Raw genomic sequence first — 22,314 nt, forward strand, 5'->3', positions numbered from 1 at the left:
TATCAATTTAAGAATTTTTCACTTAGTTGGTTAAATTTAGAAGAGAGAATAAAATTTTAATTATTTATTAAGACATTTTTTGTTATAATTAATAATAATATTTAAATTATATTTTTATTTGAATAATTATTTAGATATGATTATTTAATTAAAACTAGTGTAAATATATATAAAAAAAAACATATTAATTAAATATGGCAAAGATTAAAAAAAAAAGATGACAAGATTTTACGTATATTAAGCTAACATATGTAAAAGAGAAATTTTTAGGGGAAAATTACAACTATTTTTGGTTAAATTTTTACATTTTACGTTTAAAATTTTATTTATTTATTTTTTTACGGTATTCTACAAAGACACAAATAAATCACATGAAAGTAAATAAGATTTTAAAGACTATAAAAATACTTAAAATTCCGTACAATCGTATTTTTGTATTTTTTTTATTATTTGTGTGTGTTTTAAATTATCCCAATTTTTAGCCCATCAACACATGAAGTGGGTGCTAAGCTCTTTTATTTTAGGTAAATTTACACCCATTACTGTTTTTTCCCAATTTTTTTCGTTTATACTGTTACACGCTCAAGTTTTCTTTTCTATTGTTTTTTTTTTTGTGGCAGTATATTGACTTTCAAACTTTAACATTCAATGGGTTAATGCTTCACACTTGTCACGATAGGGTTTTGCCACGTTTTTTTTTTTTTTTTAAAAAAAAGAATTCATTTTTAATTTTTTGATTTGACGGTTTTCTATTCTTATCAAAAGGTTATGTACTTTTTCATTTTTCTTTTATTTTTTTTTATTTTTTTCGAATATAAATTTTTTACTTATAACTCTCTCTCCCCTCAACTATTCATCTTCTTCCCCCATTTTCAGTTTTCTTTTACAGTTTCGAGTAGTGGGTGGTTTTTGCATTTGAAAAAAATTTCAAATCTCATCCCACTTTCTTAAACTTCCCTCTCATTTTCCCCCCCATTTTTATTATTTTTGTCTATAAATACCTTCATAATTCCTTATAATGGCCGTTACTCGTTCATCTCCATCTCCGGCTAAAGCTACAAAACCCACAAAACAATCCCAGAAAACCAGACCTAAATCAAAAATTGGTAAAACAAATATTAAAGACAACCCTCCTAGCCCCACTTCCCCTTCTGCTAAAAGAAAAACTCATGGTGGACCTTCGAAGAACACTCGAGGAAAAAGACCTCGAACTGTGGTTGAAAACTCAGACTCAGATTTTGAGTTGGAATCTGAATTTCTTAAGTCGCCTGTCTCTGTGAAGGTATTTTACTATTTATCTTTTGTTGTTTTTGAGGTTTTTTTTTGTTAAATTCGATTTTTGAAGTTCATATAACTGAGTATATGTTTGTTTTTGTTTTTGTCTCTGTATTTGTAATTGTTTTATATATCTTGTTTGATTTATTTATGTGTTTTTTTTAAATTTTTATTTGTTGTTTTGTTGGTGTTGTTTCGTTTTATTGTAGGGCAAGGGTAAATCCCCTGTAAAGGTGTTGTCATCATCAGGTGTGGCTGAGAAAATTCCTGTTAATAGGATTGTTGAGGTTTGTCATGTTATGCATTCTGTTCTATGTTTTTTTTTTATTGTTTTTTTTATTGTTATTTCGTAGTGTTTTATGGTGTTTTATGAGTGTTTTTTATTGTTCTGTTTTTTAGGATTGGGAATGCAAGTACACTCGATCTCAATTCTATCATTCTAGAGTAGTAACATCTGGGTATTACTCTGTACTTGGAGACATTAAGAGAATTCTAACTGAAAGCCAATTGGAAATTTTTTCAAAATCTGTGTTTGGTTATTTTCTTCGGATTCCGGAGTACATAATTCATTACCAATTGCTTCATTGTTTGCTGTTGAGGGAGGTTCAACAGCCTAATGGGTTGGAGTTTTGGGTTTGTGTCCAAGGGAAATATCTTAGGTTTAGTATCGAAGAGTTTGCGTTGGTCACGGGGTTAGATTGTCATGTTGATTCTGATTTTTATCAGTTTAAGCAAGATGATAATGAATTGGTCAAACATTGTTTTAAGGGGTACAAAAAAATTACCAAGGGTGCTATTCAGACTGCTTTTATTGCTGACAATCTTAAGGATAACGACGATCTTGCAGTCAAGTTGGCTGTCTTGTATTTTGTGCAGTGTTATTTGTTGGGTGGTCCCCCGGGTAAAGTTGTTTCGTCTGAGGAAATAGATGTTGTCGATAGTGGTCGATATAATGAATTTGGTTGGGGCAAGCATTGTTTTGATATCACTATGCATTCTTTGAAGGGTAAGATAGATTCTGGTTATAAGAGGGTAGTTCGTAGTGACGAGGATGGTGGGTATTACAGGTTATTGGGTTTTCCTTTGGCTATTCAATTCTGGTTTTTCGAGTGTTGCCCGTACGTTATTGGGAAACTGTCGTTGTACTCAAATGTTGGCATTCCAAGGATTTTGAATTGGCCTAAACTACCCAAGGACAAGGAGGGTCAAGTGAAAATGGATGTCATGAACACTCTCATTTTCGATCGGTCTTTGAAAGAGGTAATTCTGTTGTTTTTTTACACTATTTCCACTGTTGTTTTAATGTTGTTTTTGTGTACATTAGTTATACTTTATGTTTTGATTGTTGTTGTTATTTTATAATTTCAGTTTCATGTGCATATTTTTTTTTTTGGTTTTTGTTGTTTCAGTTAAAATTAAGAAACATCACTCCAACTTCTGTTGAGAGATTGAGTTTGAGCCTTACTGATTTTTTCTCTGGTGAGACTACTCCCGATGCTGTCAAATTCAAAATTAAAGGTGGTTCCAAGTCTGTAGGTCAACCTGGCTTGATGGGTGCTTCTTCATCATCTGCTCATGAGAATGTCTCCCGAGTTGAGTTTGAGGAATTTAAAAAGAGTCTATCTGTTGTTGTCAGCCAGCAAGGGATACTTATGAAATCTGTTGCTGAGATGAACAAGAAGTTGGACATTCTTATTGAGGTGTTTTTTTAATTGTCTTTACTTTTTTCTGTTATTTTTTTAGTAGTGTTTTTATGTTGTTTTATACAGTAAATTAATTTTTTAAGTTTTTTTTGTTCTCAGTCATCCCAAGGTGGTCTTACTCACAATGAATCTCAGTCTGAAGATGCTCTTTGTTCTTCAGAAAATGAGGATGATGAAGATTCCACTTCAGAGGAAGATGAGGATGATAAAATCGACGATGACAAAGGAGATGATCATCATGACGATGAAACTGATGATGATGATGATGATCTTGGTGGAGATGGTGTTGGTGCTGGTCAGGATGAGGCTCACACGGGGGATGTTCGTAATGATGAGGGTGTTGTTGTCCCCGAGGTTGTTTCGAGGGATGATGATACCGGCAAGGTGGATGATGCCAAGAATTCTGACCCTGTGGAACCTGTTGCAGAGATCAAACAGGTGTATTTCTTGTTTGGCCATCATTTTTTTTGTGCCCTTTGTGTGGATTTTGTGTTTTGTGTTTGTTTTAATAGTTTTTTAATGTTGTTTTTGTTGTCAGCCTGAACAGTCTCAAGGTGGGGAGGAGAACATTGATGTTGATGCAACAATTGCATCTGTTGTTAAAGCTGTGGATAATTTGGTTTGTATTTCTCTTTTTTTTCCTTTGTAATTTGTGTTTATATGGTATTCTATTGTTGTTTTAATAGTGTTTTGATTGTACTTTTTGAAATAAAAAAAATCTTCTATTTTTCCTTTTTCTTTTTTAGATTGGTTCCTCAACTCATGTCCCTGCTTCTGTTGAGACTTCTGAGAAGACTGATCTTGAAATGGTTGTTTTTCAAGAGACTCCTATTTTACGTCCTCAAAAGAGGGATCGGAAGAAAGGAGCTGTTTTGAAATCTCCATTCATTGAGCTTGCTTCTGGTGCATCTAAATCAGGTTCATCCTCAGTTTCTCCTGATGATTCTGTTTATAAGGTCGTTAAATATGTGCGTGGTTTGTGCCCGTTGGACAACAAGATTGGTGAACCTGTCGATCCGCAATTGGAAGCTGAGTTTGTCACGTGGGTTGATACAGGTCTTAGAAAGCATAAATCTAAGTAAGTATTTTTGTAGGTGTTTTCAGTTATATATCTCTTATCGTTTTCCATTTAGTTTTTAATTTTTTATTTGTGTTTTGATATTTTTTTATTTGTTTTTTTTAGCACAACAACTAATGTGTATTGTAAGGGTAAGGACACAATATTTCCGCCTTTTCGTTTTGGTGTTGAGGACATTAGCAACAAGATGTGGTTTCACAACCTTGCCTACCCTAATTGTTTCCTTACCAATTCTGTAAGTTTTTTTATTATTATTATTATTATTTATATATTTTTGTTGTTTTTTTTTTTTAATTTTTTTTATGTTTTTAAGTGTTGTTCTGTTAGTTTTTTTATAAGTTTGAATGATTTTTACTAAATTTTTTTTCTTGTACAACACATTGACATTCGAAAATCAAAGTCACCACAACTGATTGCCTTTTTTGTTCTAGCATAACAAGTTTGTATGAGAAGTTTGTTGAGAAAAATAACGATATATCGGTGTTGTCTCTTTCTCACAATGTGGCCCAGTACATCCAAGGTGGTAAGATATTATGTGCCACTCCTTGGCATTTGGTTGATCATGTTGTTATGCCTATCAATGTAAAATTACAGGATCATTGGATTTGTGGTCGTCTAAACATAGTTGACAGGCGGATATATCTGTACAATTCATTGCGTTCTGGAAGGTATATGACAGCTGCAAAAGAGGCTTGCAAGCCTTTTTCTGTTATTTTACCATATTACTTCTCTATGTTAGACTTCAAAGGCCTTCGCAACGAAGCTAAGTTTAGCACGATGGAACCGTTCCCTATTGTTGCTGTTGATGGTTTACCCGAGCAGGTCACAGCGTAAGTTTTATGTATAGTGTTCAATGTTTTTCATTGCTTGTTTGTATTGTTATGTTTTTGTTATGTGGCTTTGATTTTTATTAGTGTTCTCATAGTGTCTGTTTTTGTGTTTTCTTATTGTTTTTTTTCCAGTGATTGTGGTGTTTTTGTAGCATCATTTGCTGAGTATTTCATTGATGGCAAACTCATCCCATCCTCTGGTTTTGATGTGGAAATTCACCGCGATCGTTTGGCTGTGTTATTTTATCAATATGGCATGAAGAAGCAACTTGAGGACATTGAAAGTGAATCCGAGGCCCCTCCCAGCCTTCCCAAGAAGTGATTTGTTTTTTCAATCAGACTGTCATTGTTCTTATAGTTTTTTAATGTTGTTTTTATGTTTTTTTATGTTGTTTTCGTAAACAAACATTGGTGTTCTGTTATGTTTTCTTACGTTTTGTATGGACAATATGTAATCTTTATTTTTGTATGTTTTTTTTTCTTCTTCTTATGTACAAACAAGTTGTTATGTTAAATTTGGTAGTATTTTCATTTCACATCCCTTCTTTTTATGTTTTTTTTTCTTATAGTTTCTCTGTGTTTTTGAATACAAATATTCATTTCAGTATTAAAAACACAAACTGTTTCAAAAATAAACTTCATATATTTATTCAATTTAGTATCCAACATCTTTTAATATCTAATCTAAAGTATCATTAAATCCCAATGTAATCAATGTTTTCAAATAAAAACTGTATTCCCTTTGTATTTCAGAAATTTAAATTCCTCAATATCTCATTCTCAAAACGTATGTGTAGTTTTCTTTTGTTTTTCCACTGTTGTTCTGCTGTTGTTTTTATTCCCTTCTACGTCTTCTGCTGCATGTTCTTTTGTTATGCCCCAGTTCACCACATTTGCTGCACTTGTTGTGTTGATCCTTTTACCATCCAGCCTTCCTTCTTAATGTTTTTGGTCTTCATGATTTTACTCTTTCATGCGGAGGCAAGACTATAATATTCTTCACTTCTTCCGGTACCTCCCACTCACTTTGGTGTCCTATTGGGTAAACTGTCCCTGAATAAGTTGCCAGCCAATTTTTTTTTGTGTAGTAATCTGAACAGTAGGTGTACGGGTCCATGTTCATCTCCCTCATCACGGTCACAGCGTGCCCGCATGGCATTTCATCTATTTGGAACCTGTTGCACGTGCATGTTCTTTTTTCTAGGTCTACTTCCCACGATTCTTTCATTCTTGTTACCTCAAACAAGTAATCTGTTGTTGCTTTAACCTGTTTTAAATTTTATTACAAAAAAAAAAAAAACAAACATAGCTGATATTCTTACAACAACAATACAAAACTATTAAAACAACACTACAGCAACACATTTTACTTACTGTTTGTTTTTTTTTTTTTTTACAAAAAAAAAAAAAACATAATTAATATGTTACCTCCAGATTCAATGAATATGTGTAATTTTTCAACAGTATGTCTTCTCCAGTTGGTGATAGCTTAGTGAAGGTGTTGTGTGCTTTTGTCCTATTAGTATGCGTCCATTGTTGCACCAATGCTCTCAAGCATTCTAGCAGCGTTGTAATTGGTAGCTCCCTTGATACCAAATTTGCAGCGTTCAGTGATTCTGATATGTTTGAGGTCATTGTAGAATACCTCGTGTTTTGGCTATGAATTCTTGACCACTTTTCATAACCGACTTTTTTTAGGTAAGGTCTTATGCGTTTGTCCAATCCATCCAATTCATCCATGTGGAACTCGAATTACTTTTCATGTGTAGGCTTTGACTGCTCCAAAGAATGGCAGATTGTATTTGGCAGCATGTTGTTTGAAGCTTGTTTTAAGGTTGCTCAAAATGTGGTAACCGCAGTAACTGTGTGTAATTTCTGGATAGATTTCTCTTGCTGCTTTGATGAGGCTTTCATTCCTGTCTGAAATTAGGCATTGGTGTTCCCGGACCCCATACGCTTCTTTAAATTTTTTGAAGAACCATTTCCAAGATTGGTCATTCTCAGAATTTGCAACACAAAACGCTAGTGGAAAAATATGACCTACTGCATCTTGTGTGCATGCGCACAACAAAGTTCCCCCATAAGCTGCTTTGAGGAACGTTCCGTCCACAACAACTATCGGTCTGCATGCTCCCCACCCTTTTATGGATGCATCCAACGCCATGAAAACAAAGAGCAAGCTGTTGTCTTCTGTTGTTTTAAGATCGACAAATGATCCCGGGTTTGTTTTTTCCACCATGTGTAAGAAACTCGGTATTAGGCTGTACGAGTCACTAGCATTACCTCTCAAGTCGTTTACAGCATGTTCCTTACTTCTCCAAGCTTTCATATAGTTCATTTTGATGCCATATCTGTATTTCAACTCCCCTTTTATGTCCATCGGTGTTGCCTTTGTCTTTATGTTCAAGAACTTCGGTTTTATGCATTCCCCTATCAGTTTCGATGTTGCTTGCCTTTGGTCTTCATGCCTAATATTTATGGGGCATGTGTGCATATTTGAGAACCTATTAAAACAAAAAACAACATTAAAAAACTTTTAAAACAAAAACAACTAAAACAACATTAAAAAACTATTAAAACAAACCTGTTGCAGAGATCAAACAGGTGTATTTCAGTACAAAGTGTGGAAAAAGGGCATTTTTTCAGGCTGACAACAAAAACAACATTAAAAAACTATTAAAAACAAACCTCCTGATTATGAATGTGTTTGTTGGGCCATTTCTCGATGCTCGTAGTGACCAATTGCAGCTTTCGTAAACACATTTCAGACTGTACTCTTGAGAGCAGGACTTCCACACTTTGTACTGAAAGTTGTTTTTGATTGCATAGTAGCTGAGGACATTCTTTAGAGTTTCTTTGTCTTTGTATGCCTGTCCTTTTTCCACTTCGGGGTGATGCTTGTCTGTTATTAACTTTGCATTGTTGATGTCGATTTCTGGATCCACTTTTTTACTGGTGTTTTCAAGTTTTTCTACCATTTCTTCAAAGAACTTGATTTGCATAGTCAATTATGTCGAATTTGTCGTTCTCATCTTCTATTGTTTCTGACTGTTCCCCTTCTTCTGTTTGCTGTCCCGTTGTGTATGATTCTGTTGTTGTTATGTTGTTTTCAAGCGTTGTTGTGTTGTTTTCGATCATTGCCACATTATATTCATACGGTGTTGTTGTGGATATCAAATTTGGTGTTGCAGCAGGTGTTGTGTTGTTGTTTTGCTGGTTGACGCATAGTGGATATGTGGTGAAATCTGTTTCCTTGATTTTCAATTCCAAGTAAAAGTAGAGGCTTCGATTGTTGCATATTTTGATCGATGGTATTCCTTCTTTAGCTTGGTACTGTATTTGTAGTGTTGTGCTGGTATTTTCGCACCCCAATGAAGTAAGCAGTATTTGCAGTAGCTCTTCGTAGTTGCATTTTGTTGGTATGAATTCTCCACTAGCCACATAGTTCACATAATTGTGATCTTCATTCCATTGTCCATTGCTCTTGATGAGTACTGGTAGACGTTCCATTACCTGTCATTCCAGTGTCTTATTTCATGTTAAAACAATAGTACAACAACAGTAAAACAATAGCAAATCAACAGAAAAAAAAAATCAACAAAAAAAATAATACAACAACAATAAAACAACACAAAAACAACCAAATAAAACTACCCATTATATTTTTTATTAGTTTTTATTATTCTATTTTTTTTTTTTAGTTTCTTAAGAATTAGATTAATTTTTGGGTTTTGTTGTATTTACCTCTGTTTTTTAGGGGGACAATGTTCTGTAGTTCTTGTTCTTCGATTATGCTTCCATTTACCAAAAACTCTTCGCCGGATTTAATGGTTTTTTCTTGGTGATCTCCGACTCCGGCGACTCCCCACACACGAAGCAGGTCGTTTTCCCGTATTTTTTACTGTTCACAGTATAAATGTTAAGTTGTTGGGCTTGGGCAGTACAAAAGTAAAGAAAATGGGCTGGGGCAGTAAAAAAGTTGTTTTTGCCGTGTCCCAGTATTTTTGTAAAGTTTTGGTCCAAAAACAGTATATATGTAAATTTCCCTTTATTTTATTATTTAATTAAAGAAAAGAAAATGGCTAATTACTTCCTATAAATAAAAACTAATAAAAGAGCATTCTACCCACTTCTATAATTCAGAAATTTTAAAAATTTGCTCTGTTAATTAATATATATATATATATAAATATAAAGGAGAAGTATGGAGTGGTGACATAGCGCTTTAAAATCACTCAAAATATTTGTATATATTCTCTGCTTAATTCTCTCATTTAAATTAATAAAATAACACACTAAAATTACTCAAAATATTTTTATTTAATTTTTTATTTTTAATTTTTAATAATTAATTAATTAACTAAAAAATATTATGTACTTATAACCATTGTATAAGAATTTTTTTTTAACCCCGAAAAAAATTATTTTTTAAAACTCAAAAAAATATTATTTTTTAAAACTCTACAAAATTTTAACCAAATATAATATATAGAAGAGGTTTCAATGGTTACATTAAATATGCAACTAGGGTCGGTCCTGAGCTAAGACGAAGGAGGCGGCTGCCTTAGGCCCTCCACCGCTTAGGGCCCCATTTCGAAAAAAATTAAAATATAGTTAGTAATAAACACTACTACAAAAACCCCCTTTAGAGGCAGTTTTTAAGCCCTTTCAGCGTCGGTTTTCGCGAAATTCGCTACCGACGTTGATCAGGGTGACGCTAAAGGGTTTATATGAACCGACGCCGTAGGTACTCCTATGGCGTCGGTTATTGGCTAATAACCGACGCCATAGGGGTACCTATGGCGTCGGTTCCTAGCCAATAACCGACGCCATAGGTGGCGTAGCAACCGACGCCATAGGTACGCGAATTTCAGTTTTTTCATTTTTTTTTAATTTAATTATATATTTATTAATTTATATATTATTTTATTTAATTTAAATTACATATTTATTTTTTAAAATGTAAATTAAATATTATTTAAATTTGGATAAAATACATAATTTAATTTCATAAAAGTAATTAAATATTACACAAACACTAATGTAAAATTAGTTAAAAATATTAATAAGTTAATAAATCTAACTACAAGTTAATCTATAAAAATTACATCATGAAGAAAAATTCTTCGACCTTTCAACCTCAATCGTCACCGTGAATCACCGCCATCAATTGTTCGATCCACTTTCGCTGTAGTGGTAACAATTCTGTTTTTGGATCGTATTGCTTCTTACCCCCAAACTGTTAAAAAAATTAAAAATTTATATTAGTTTATGTATATGTATATTATATATTTGTTATTATAGAATTTATATACTATAATCAATAATTAAAACTTACAGCTTTTTGATCTTGTATGTAACGGCTGGGGTTGGCACGTGCGACGATGTCGGTGATATATTTCAAAACATAAAAACCGCATTCTTGGCTTTTAGGTTGTCTTGGACAGTTTGCTTGGTTAATTCCTTGACACGAACCAAGATACTCATGTGCGTTCCCTATATACATGAATGCCCTGTTTGGGAAAATTATATTAGCATTTCAATTCGTTAGTTAATTTAAATTCGTTACATAAGAAGTCATTAAATTATTACCTTCCGATCATTTGTTCTATTACTTCGAGAATTGGGCGGCCACTTATAGGGTTTAAATGGATAATTTTCCTTGGCGTAACCACCACTAGCGTCCAATGCATCCTAGAAAATTATATTGGAATATAAGTAAGATAGTATAAAAATAATTTGAAGACGTAATATAGAAATGAACAATTAGCACTAAAGAATTTAATAAAGTTTACCCGATATTCCAAGGAATAAAGAACATTTGGTGGTTGCTGTTCATTAATGATAACCAATTAGCCAATCGTCTTGCCGCATCGTCAAAAGACTGACTCTTTTCTTCATCGTTGATCCCATGCACTATGAGAAGCTCTGGGTCGTAAAACTTGAAAATTTTTCTCAGACCGTTGATGCTCTCCCATATGTGCCTGCCAAAAAAATTGTTAGTGTCTTATAATAATTTAACTATAATTTGATATAAGGTTAATTAGATTAAAGAAGATTATACATCATTCCAAACAGCATTCCCTGGTTGCCGATGTAGTCACACGTAGCAACCTGCTGCAAATCCTCTCCAGATAACGTGATCTGGGTACGCGGTGCAATGAATCCTCGGGGGACATGAATTGTGATTATATCATGTTTATCTTTGAGCCTCAGGAATTCATGAATCATCTATTTTAGCGAATTAGGGATCAACGCCATCTTCTCTTCCGTGAACAAGTCATCTTCCCGTGCACCACGGCCTTGTGGAGAAAGCATCGGAGCTTTCCCCTTTGACGCATCACGTCTTGAGGGCGGTTGAGCGAGTGGACCCTAAACAAAACAGAACATAATATATATATATCAAATTTTATCCAAATTCTACCGAAATTTCGGCAGCATAACGGTTGTAATTGAATGACCCCAAAAATTTTGAACATGGCTGTATAACGACAAATAACACATATATAACAGTAGTTTGTTCATCCATCCCACCGCAGCACATATATTCGCAGAACCTACTTCACTACGGATGAATATTGAAGATATTCAAACTCCACTAATCATTAATAATTAATTTGAGTTGAGAAGTTACCTCGGTTGTTAAAATTAAGTGTTTAGGCCAAGGAAGGAACATCTGGTATACGTCCCTAACATGTCTGCACTCTTCAATTGGGACTGGGATTTCAGCGTCCTCTTGCAGGATTTCCGAAACCATAATCCGGGCATGTGAATCATCGTACTCCTGGCAGTGAACTTTGATCATACCAACATGCTCGTACAAATACGCTCGGGCCACAATGTTGTCGATGTTGTCAGAGCAGAGATGTACTTGCTGATTAAGGGCCGCATGGTCATCGAAATTGTACAGGATACCTTGGTCGTTGAGGGAAATAAACTCCTCAGCATAAGTTTGTGGTTATACCTCATCCTGAGGAGCGTATGGTTGTGGAACATACGCCTCACCAGCCACCTCTCCTTCTTCCTCTTGTTCGGCAGCGTTTCTCTGCTGCTTAAGGGATTGGACTTCGGCTTTTAATTTTTCAATCTCCTTCGCTTGCCGAGCCACAACATCAGACACTTCCCTTTTCTTCCTGCCGAACAGTTGAGATGCCCTGGTGAGGAACCTACAAATCATAAAATACAAATTAGCTACGATTTTATTTGTGCAACTAAATAAATAACATTTCAAGTAATAGCATACCCAGTAGCCCTGACACGTCCAGGATGCTCTGGTGTCCCGAGCGCCTGCGTCAGGATATCGTTTTGGCCCTGGACCTGAATTTGTCCCTGACTAAGCTTCTCCTCTAATTGAGCCTAATACACGCATATATTCAAGCAATTAGTATATGAATTATATACACTAACTCATGAGTAGAACTGAATTAAGGATTAATATATACTTACTATCTTCTCCGCAATTTCCTTGTCGTAATCAGTGACAAGTTTTCGACTCTTGGTGCGAGATTTAATCCAAACACGGTGGCGGGGGGATCTGCAACTTCGAGATCATTTTTCTACATCACGTTATAATAATTAAATGAGTACCAATTAAATTTTATAGCAAAATTGTAGCACATTAAATTTGAAGCATTACTTACCACAGCTTCCCGTACGTTCACCATTCCACTCCGACCACTACGATGTCTGGATTGAATTTTCGATGAACGTTCACGTTGCACCTTACTCAATTCCTACAATGCCAAAAAAATACATTAGATACATGTATTTGTATTTAAGAGTTTATCTTAGTGTTAATATAATTAGCGTACCTGAAATTCAGGAGTTAGTCGACTTTCAACAAAAGTGCACCAATCAGCAGCGTCGATCTCGGGGTGCTTTTCAGGGACTTGTGCCAGTCGTCCCAGATCCTTCTCTTGCAACGCAGGCATTATGATGTCTTTTGTCATCCTATTCTTGAAGTCTTTCATTAACTTCCCAGCTAGGATGAGACAATCATGTTTGAAGGAGTCCGGCACAATGAACCCCGTCTAGTTTGAAGGGAAACAAACACGGTTAGAGTGAACATTTGAATGAATAGAAAAACAAATCAAAATTCTAACAAATAACAGCTTACTTGTATGTCGTTCCACACTTTATTTTTCAGAGTCGGGTTGACTTCTTTCCAGTTTTTATAGGACAACCCTATCGTCTGCGGGCATCTGACACCTAGAGTGGATACGAGCTTAGCATAGCTTTTCCCACAGTATTGTCCTTTGTCATTAACCTCGAGGGCCACTCTTTTGCCTTGATCCATTAGTTTGGATATTTCATTCATTTGAGTAGGCCCTCTTGTAGGTATTACTGTTGGACACTCTGCCTCTGGGTCTGAATCAGATCCTGAACTCGAGTTGGCCATATCTACACCATTAACAAATAAAATTGAATATCATGCTACTAATAACACTAAATTCTACCGAAATTTGATCCAAATTCTACCGAAATTTTGGCAGCATAACGGCTGTAATTGGACGTTCTCAAAAATTTTAAAAGTGCCTAAAGTAACAAACAAAACAAATATAACAATACAGAACAAAGAAACTAACATAAACAATACAAAATTTATCCACCAATCCGACCGCAGTACATGTATTCGCAGAACCTACTTTACTACGGATGAATATTTAAGATATTCAAACTCAACTAAGCATACATTGATAATTAATTATACTAACAAAAGGTTAGCGGATGGATATACCTATTGCAAATCCGATCAACACCGAAATATGTCGATCGACTCTCAAATATTAGCACACAACCTATAACATAATGCAATATACAACCAAATTAAAATTTTAATTATTAAATTACTTACTAGTTATTAAACAAAGTAGCAAGTTACTAGTTACTAATTTCCATAATTTTTTTTAAAAATAACATATACATATATATACATATATAATCAATTAAATATCACACTACCATTATTTTAAAAACTTTAACTCTAAACTAATTAAATTCCTACTACCTCTCATTCTCATTCCCAACAAATATATATACAATACAAATACACAAAATACACAAATAGTATATATACAATATATATACACACAACATATATATAAACACATATTCAATAATAAAATACAAAATATATACATATATATTATATATCAAATAAATAAATATTTACCTTATAAACGCAATCCGGCGACAAATTGCGACCAAAAATCCGGCTACCTATATCACACACAATAAAATAAAAAAAATGAAAAAATCCTAAAAAAAATTTACAAAAATGAAATAATACCAATGTAAATTAATAAAATGAACAGAAATCATATTTATACCTTAATGAACGTTGAGATTGAACGATTTCTCCGCTAAAAGCGGTGGTCGGAGTTAAACCACCACCTTTTTTTAAAATAGGTTCGGGTACAGTGTAAATGGGTGAAAAAACAAAACTTTTTTAGTGTATGGGATTAGATATTGAAAATAGAAACTTTTAAGACAAAAATGAGGTGAAATGGTGAAGAAATGAGAGAGATATGTGGGTTTTTAGAGGTGGTTGGCGAGGGTTTTCGTGGGTTTTTCGTGGGTTTCTCTCTGCTGTAAGTGGCTGGGTAGGCTGGAGAAGAAGAAGTGAGGAAGAAGAAGACGATGCAGAGGGTTATTGAGGGGAGACCCTATGCCGTCGGTTCCTAGCACAGAACCGACGGCATAGGTGCACACGTGTCAATAAAGTGTGCACCTATGCCGTCGGTTCTTTGCTAGGAACCGACGGCATAGGGTCTCCCAGAAACCCTTAAAAAATCCCAATTTCCAACCGACGGGATAGGGTTTACTAATATATATACCTACGGTTTTTATCAAAAAACCGCCTCTAAATGTCAATTTCGAATCTGGTGGGTGTTCTCACACCCTTTAGCTTCCCTTTTTATAAAATGGGTTAAAAAAAGGGAAGCTAAAGGCCCATATTGTAGTAGTGAAAATAAATATTAATACTTTTAATGCTAAATATGTGTTGTAGCCAAGTGATAATTTGATTAGTTTAACAATTAAGAGGTGGAGAGTTCAAATCCCAATAGCCTCACTTTTTCACTGGGCCTTAATTTTTATTTTTCCCTAAGGCCCAAATTAACATAGGGCCGGCCCTGTACAACCATCATAGTTACATTTTTTTTTAGTCATTGTATTACTATTAAATGATTGTGATTAATTTAGAAATTAAATAAAGAATAAATAATAATTAACTTATAACCCCATAGTCACCTAAAAATTTATTTCTTATAAAACTTTAATTAAGATTAATTATATTATAAAATTAAATTAATTATAATTTTTAATTAATTTTTTGTAATATATTACTAAATAAGGATCTTTTAGTATTTTTTTTTTTGTCCTTAAATTGTTAAAAATTTTAATAGCAAAACTCTTTATAATTTAAAATTGTACACATAATTTCATAATTGAAATTTTATTACACTTATAACCTTAATTTAAAATTATTACACTTAATAATTTAGTTTGTTTTTATTTAAATAGGTTGAATGTATTTTACAAAAAAAAAGGCTAAACTCCTCCCTCCTTTTTTTTTTTTTTTGGATAAGGAGTCATTTATTGAAAAAATCAATTCAAAGTCAAAAAACACAAAGCCAAGCTCTCCAAGAAAACGAAGCAACCTCAAACTCGAAAAGAAAAACTTCTCCCTCCTTGCTTCGACTTGTTTTGCACAAAATTGTAGGGCCCTTTCACTTGAATACCCTTCGCTAGTAATCTCCTATATTGATTTAGTTTTCAAAAAAATCTGAGAGCAATTTCTACTTTTAAAGAAACAAAAGTCTAACATCAAAAATAGAGAAACCTATCTTCGTCGATCCCTTCTCCACATCGCTTTCTCTGATTTTCGTCGCTATCTTTGTTTTCTCAACAACACAATAAATCTCATTAGTCTTATCAGGTAAGGTACTCTAACCCTCACTCTATGTATCATAATAGCTTTGATTTCTTTTTATTTTTTATGTCACTCTTTCTCGTAATTAACGTTAATTTTTTGTAAATTTTGCATTGCAATAATAGCAATAGTGGTCTAGAAGTATCTCAACTCTTAAGTTTTATCCCTTGCTTTGAATTGAATACTGAAGCTTGAAATTTATGCCAATACTATAACGAGAGAAAACTTCTGATTTCTTTCATCTCTCGCTTTGAATTGTTGCTAGAAAGGTAAGTATGTACGCACAACAATAATGATTATCAACTTTTCATAGATTTATTATGTATATTATTAACCCTAGTTTGTGCTACTGATTTGAACAACGTGCTATTTTTAAATTAAAATTAAACAAGATAAAGCTATATTAATAGAATTAAATGTAGAATTTTTCCCAAAGTTTTAAAAGTGTTATAAGACTAAAGAACAAAATGATGTAGTATTGTAGGCAGAATCATTACTCTAGTCCAATGGTATTTGAACATATACCACTTAGGCTTCAACTTGAGGGCTCATACTTAATTTTTTTAGTTGTAAAAAAATAATAAAATATCATTCAAAAATAATTAATTATTTAAAAATTTATTATACAACAAAAGAATTCTAATCTATGTAAAAAGCTGAAGTCTAACTTTTGTAAAAAAAAAAATAAAATTTTATTATAAATATTATAATTAAATGACTTAACTATTAAAATAATTATAGTAGGGATTTATATATAAAAAAATTATATATAAATATTAATTTCCAAAAAAGGGCTTGTTAAATATTTAATTGATTATTTTAAGAAAATAGTTAATTATAATTAAGTAATTTTAAAAAAGAATTTTTTACCTATTGATAACCTGCTATTATATGTCAAAAAAAAAAATGTAACCATCCATGATGGTTAAAAAAAAATGTAACTATTGAGTAGTCACCAATATATATATATATATATATATACACATGGGTAAATACCATTTTAGATCCTATGTTCTACAAAATTACCAAGTGGACCATCTGTTTTGTTAAATGATAAAATAGACCCTATATTTTCCAAAATAGTAAAATAGGACCCTGAGCTTAATTTTCAACAATTCATTTTTTAATATAACAAACTTTAAGAAAATTTCTAACATGAACAGATACAAAAATTGTAACTAGTTTTATCATAACATATTTAGATTAGATTATTATTAAGTTTTATTTTGACAAAAAAATCAGTTCAGTATCCTATTTGTACAATTTCAGAAAATACATGGTCTATTTTGTCATTTAACAAATCAGAGGGTCCAATTGGTAAATTCTGCAAAACACGGGATTCAAAATAGTATTTACCCTATATACATTTGTTATTTTATTTTTAATTTATTTATTACTAATTTATATAAATCCTAACTCTATAATATGCAATTTTTATTACCAATACCATGAATCTCTATTATTGCTCTCTATAATATGTGACTATAACTCTTTTATTTTGCCAACACCAGCAATTTCTATTATTGCTTTTTTTGTTAGTCAATATCACCATTATAATCTTATATGCATAATATATTATTTTTCTTTTGCATTACTCTATTTTTTTCATGCATAATTACATTATTTTTTTGTACTCCATTATTTTTTTATTTCTTTTTATTTTTTTCTTCTCCTTTAGTTACAGCTTAATTACATTTTCTTATTCTAAAGAAACTTATAGTTTTACTTTTCTAGTGTTAAACATTATGAAAGTTTTTTTATTTGATTTCTTTAAAATAATTTTTTCTAGGTCCATCCATAAAGGCAAACACAGGGATACGAATCCACCTCTAGTGGTTTCCGTGACAAGATTCCACGTTATCTATCTTCACAATGTTATGAGTGAATTTAATTTGTATCTTTTTATTTTACTTATAAAGAAGCACTAGTTTTAATCTAAATAAATTGTTTTGCTTGTAAGAGAAATCGCTTTTTTTTTTTTTTTCTAATTTATGTATTCTAATCTGTCTTATTGATATTGATTAATGCTTATATTTAAACTTCTAATATTGATGTTGTGCTTTATATAAATCGAAACTAAAACTCATGTTTCTTTATCAATACCATGAATCCCTATTATTGCTCTCTATAATATGTGACTATGACTCTTTTATTTTGCCAGTAATTTTATCAATACCAGCAATTTCTATTATTGCTTTCTCTATTTGTCAATATCACCATAATAACTATCAAAATTAATATTTATAGTTAAATTTGTTTAGTAACTAATTATGAGTAATACTCATTAAAAAGTGTTCCATATATATATATATGCATAATATATTATTTTTCTTTTGTATTACTCTATTTTTTTTTTTTCATGCATATATACTAGATTATTTTTCTTTTGTATTACTTAATTTTTTTTTTTTTTCTGTCTATGTTTACTTCTCCTTTAGTTATAGCTTAGTACAAGACATCTTGATAGTCGATTATTTGAATTTTTTTCAGGTAGTGGAAAGACTTTTGCTGAAATTCTTGCATGTGAAGGCATTAGTACAAGACATCTTGATAGTCGATGCATCACATATAGTACAACTATTGGAATATATTTTACTAGGACCTAAATTAACTAAGTGTGTTTTTAATATTCTAAATATGAATTTTTAAAACAATAAAACTTAAACACGTATAAAGTTTGAGAAACCTTACATTGGTTGCAACAGAATATAATGTCTCCTTCCATTCAGATCTCTAACCTTTGTTCCTTTCTATCGTACAGTATTATCAAGATCTGAGCCTGATTCTCCTTCAATTGTTTGGATTCTTCACAGTATTACACACTATAATTGAGTACTAGACTTGCTATGGTTGGGCATGCACTCAATCACTAAGGCTCGAAAATTTGAATGAAGAACACTTAATTTCAAAATTAAAAAGAAGAAGAAGAAGTCTCAAAAACTCTTGTCTGACAAGTTGTAAACTAGGTTTACAGTCATTAGTTGGATTATGAGACTATCCTATTCTTTTTATACTAATTCACTTAGGGTTAGGATTGAATTATATGGAATAAAAAAATAAAAAAAAAAATTAGCCAAAAATAAGCCTATAGTGGTCGGCCATGAGAGTGGGCCCCACTAATTATATTTTTGCCATTTTTTCAACCATTTATCTATTATTCCACAAATGCCATATTTTTCAATTTCAATTCTATATAAATGCCAAAACTATTTATTTAATAATTATAATTAATTATCAAATAAAATTATCATTTATATTATTTATTAATTAGACTCCACAAAGTCTCTTAATTAACAAATAAACCCTAAAATCCTTTTTCTTCACAATTAAGTCATAACTTAGTAAAAATTCATGAATAAGACAATCTAATTTAGAATTATAATTGATTAATTAAATCAATTAACCGAGTCTTATAAGCAATATTGTCTCAACTAGTATGGGGGCCATGGGCCAATATAATTAAGCTTCCAATAAGTAGATCTAAAATTTAGCAAGTAAATTTCCTAACTTATTAATTCCTCCTTGCACCACTATAAATTTAGAATTGCACTCTCAATTATATAGAGCGCTCTATATATTTCACGATATAGATACGCTAAAAATTATCCATTTATTATAATCCTAATAATCAATGATCCTCTATAGATAATCTACACTAAGTAGGGACAAATTTACCGTTACACCCTTCAATGTATTTTATCCTTAAAATACTTAGCTACCTATAAATGATATTTCAGTGAACTAATATAATCACAGAAATGAGTACTTAACCATTTATCTCTATTAAGCCAAGCTCAAAGGAAATCATCGTTTCACTTCTATGTCTAGATAGAAGCTATATATTCCGTATCTATGATTAGTGCTCCCACTCAATTAAACTACCATGTTTTCAATCTATATGTCACGAGAAGATCCATTGGTCGACTTTAACGAACATATTGAAGAACATAAATAATGCAACTGAACTAGAACCTAACCATCTCAGGATTAAGGTCATTTGATCTAAGATCAATAAGGTGATATTGAATTGAATAGATATTACGGTAAGTTTATTATATCTTATCCAAGTTCAATATCGGTCCCTTCCGATGCATACTCCATACATCCAACCCAAGCTTACTTTAACTAATGCCCTGGAAAGGACATATCACTTATCCAAGGTGCAAGTAAACTACATTGTAGATTCTCCTATCAGTTAAATCCTGTGTATTGATAAATTATAAGAATACATTTAATCACATAATCTTGATTACTTTCCACTGTGTTGACAACACAATAAACAAGAATATCAATGTGGTAAGAATTTTGATGAATTTATAAATTAAATAAATAAATAAATGATCACATGAACCAAATAATACATGAAATAAGTAATGAAAATAAATTTCTTTCTTTATTGATAAATGAATATAAAAGATTACATTGAAATAGAGTTTTATTTAGGGCACAAAATCCAGCAACAACAACTATATATGATGTCTTTTTTTTTTTATTATTTCCTCGGTAAAGAGAAGTAAGTCCTTTTGTCCTTGGTTTTTTTAAGATTGTAAATATAGATTTTCCACTAATATAACACTACTATCTTATTCATGCAAAAAAGTCAAATAATCATATATTAATATATTCTTAATTTATAACTTTTCTTTTTTTGCTCCCTACTTGATTTTCAATTTTTTGTTTTTGACATTTTGAATGCATCTAATAATTAAGATGATGAATGGAGAGAGAACCAATTATATATAAGTCCATTTAGAGATATTATATGTATTCTTTTGTTAGAAGTTTCTCAAAATATATTATTTTTTATTTTGAGAATACATAGAATATATATTTTTTAAAAAATATCTAACATCTAAAATAAAAAAATAAAAAAATTCTATGTATATTTCTTTATGACGCGCTCTAAAATAGCTTTATTCAATATTTGGTAATAATTATTTGGTATATTTTTTTTTTATTTGGTGATGACACCTATTTTGAATGTTATGACGACTAACTATAAGTATGATACGGTGATAACAACGATTTCAAATAGTAGTTAGAATTTTGTTATAGATTAATATTCAATTATCTTTTTTCTATCTCTATTTTTTGTGATCTTTTTATAATTTTTAATATTTTCTTCACTACAATATTTGTATAAAAGTGAATAGTACTCAATTAATTATTTGATTAATTTATTTTATGTGTAGAGTAAACTTAATAAAAATGATAGTGATAATACTACAAGTGAGATACAATAATAACGTTGACTTTGATTAGATACTTTTACAGGTTTACTTATGTATAAAAGTAAGTAACTAACTCAATGTTTAATTTATTTTGTATGCAGATCAAACTTATTGGGAATGATAGTGACTATTACAAGTAAAATATACAATGATATTGACTTTGAATGTAGTGTGGCAACTACGTCTCAAATATTTAATGGTAACAATAGTTTTGAAATCATATGAATATTTTTATAGAATTATTAATTGTTATATTGTATATAGATTTTTTAATTTTAATTTAATTTATTCAAACGAAATATATTTTTAAAAACTAACTAATACATTAATAATAAATTAATTAATTAAAAATTAAAATTTACTAAGTTTATAATAATTATTAAAATATTAATTTTTTATTATTATTAAGATTGAAAAATAAAAGTTTACTAAATTATAACTAATATGATTAAAATCCCATATAGGCAGCCGATTTTGTGCCCATATATGCAAAACACGGATTGGAATCCGTTGTACGGCAGGGGGGCCCCACCGTACTTTTAAATGTTTTTTAATTTTTGAAATGTAAGTGGTAACCGGTTGTTGTAGGTGTGATTACCGGTTGGGAGTTTATTTTTTTAATTATAAAATAATTAGGTACGGAAAAAGTACAAAATGGTACTGTTTGTGTTAGTTAGAGTACAAAAAGGTACATCAGTCTTCACTGTTCCTGGCAGTTGATGGTACGAAAATACTTTAGGCAGTGGGTCCATGTTGTCGGATTAAGGCTATTTTGGTATTTTCCTTCATTCATAAGATCATATGTATATGTGGGATGGTAATTAAGTACATTATATAGAGTACCGTGTACATTACTTATTTCTGCGTGATGTTTAGTAAAATTAGTGTACATAATATCACGTACCGAGTACAAAATTTCACGTACCGAGTACGTTCATTTACGTTTCGTAGTATATTGTTTAGAAATTTTTTTTTAGTGATGAAATTATTTGTTGTTATACATTGAGTTTTTAGTTGGTGTAATTTTGTAATTGTAAATATTTCGTATATTAAAAATTACCAGAAAAATATATTTTTTCACCTTATAAGATTCAGTTTTTTTTCCTAGGCATAATTTAGTTGTTCGTCAATAATAATTTTGAGGTTTGGTGAAGATGAGAGAATTACCTTAAACACAGCAAACATAACAAGAAGTATATAAATGTAGAATTTTTGAAGCAATAAGTAGAGTCATAAACGTTAAAACAACAATGGCTAAAAGTAG

The 22,314-nt window shown here is 31.3% G+C and overlaps 1 protein-coding gene across 1 annotated transcript; it reads right to left on the bottom strand.

Moving 5' to 3' along the window:
• Positions 1–5,841: 5,841 nt before the first annotated feature.
• Positions 5,842–6,521, bottom strand: LOC133036138 (uncharacterized). The gene is made up of 2 exons (XM_061112632.1): positions 6,315–6,521; positions 5,842–6,153 (listed from the first exon to the last, which is right to left on the bottom strand). Exons 1-2 carry the CDS (start codon positions 6,519–6,521, stop codon positions 5,842–5,844), a joined length of 519 nt encoding a protein of 172 aa, XP_060968615.1.
• Positions 6,522–22,314: the final 15,793 nt, after the last annotated feature.

This window comes from Cannabis sativa, chromosome 3, assembly GCF_029168945.1.
Source record: "Cannabis sativa cultivar Pink pepper isolate KNU-18-1 chromosome 3, ASM2916894v1, whole genome shotgun sequence".
Lineage (NCBI taxonomy): Eukaryota > Viridiplantae > Streptophyta > Magnoliopsida > Rosales > Cannabaceae > Cannabis > Cannabis sativa.

Bases quoted from the DNA above. Each gene is read 5' to 3' on its own strand.
- LOC133036138 (XM_061112632.1), bottom strand. From the start codon at position 6,521: ATGACCTCAAACATATCAGAATCACTGAACGCTGCAAATTTGGTATCA. The intron at 6,154-6,314 runs GTAACATATTAA...AATTTAAAACAG, and splicing joins CATATTCATTGAATCTGGAG to GTTAAAGCAACAACAGATTA.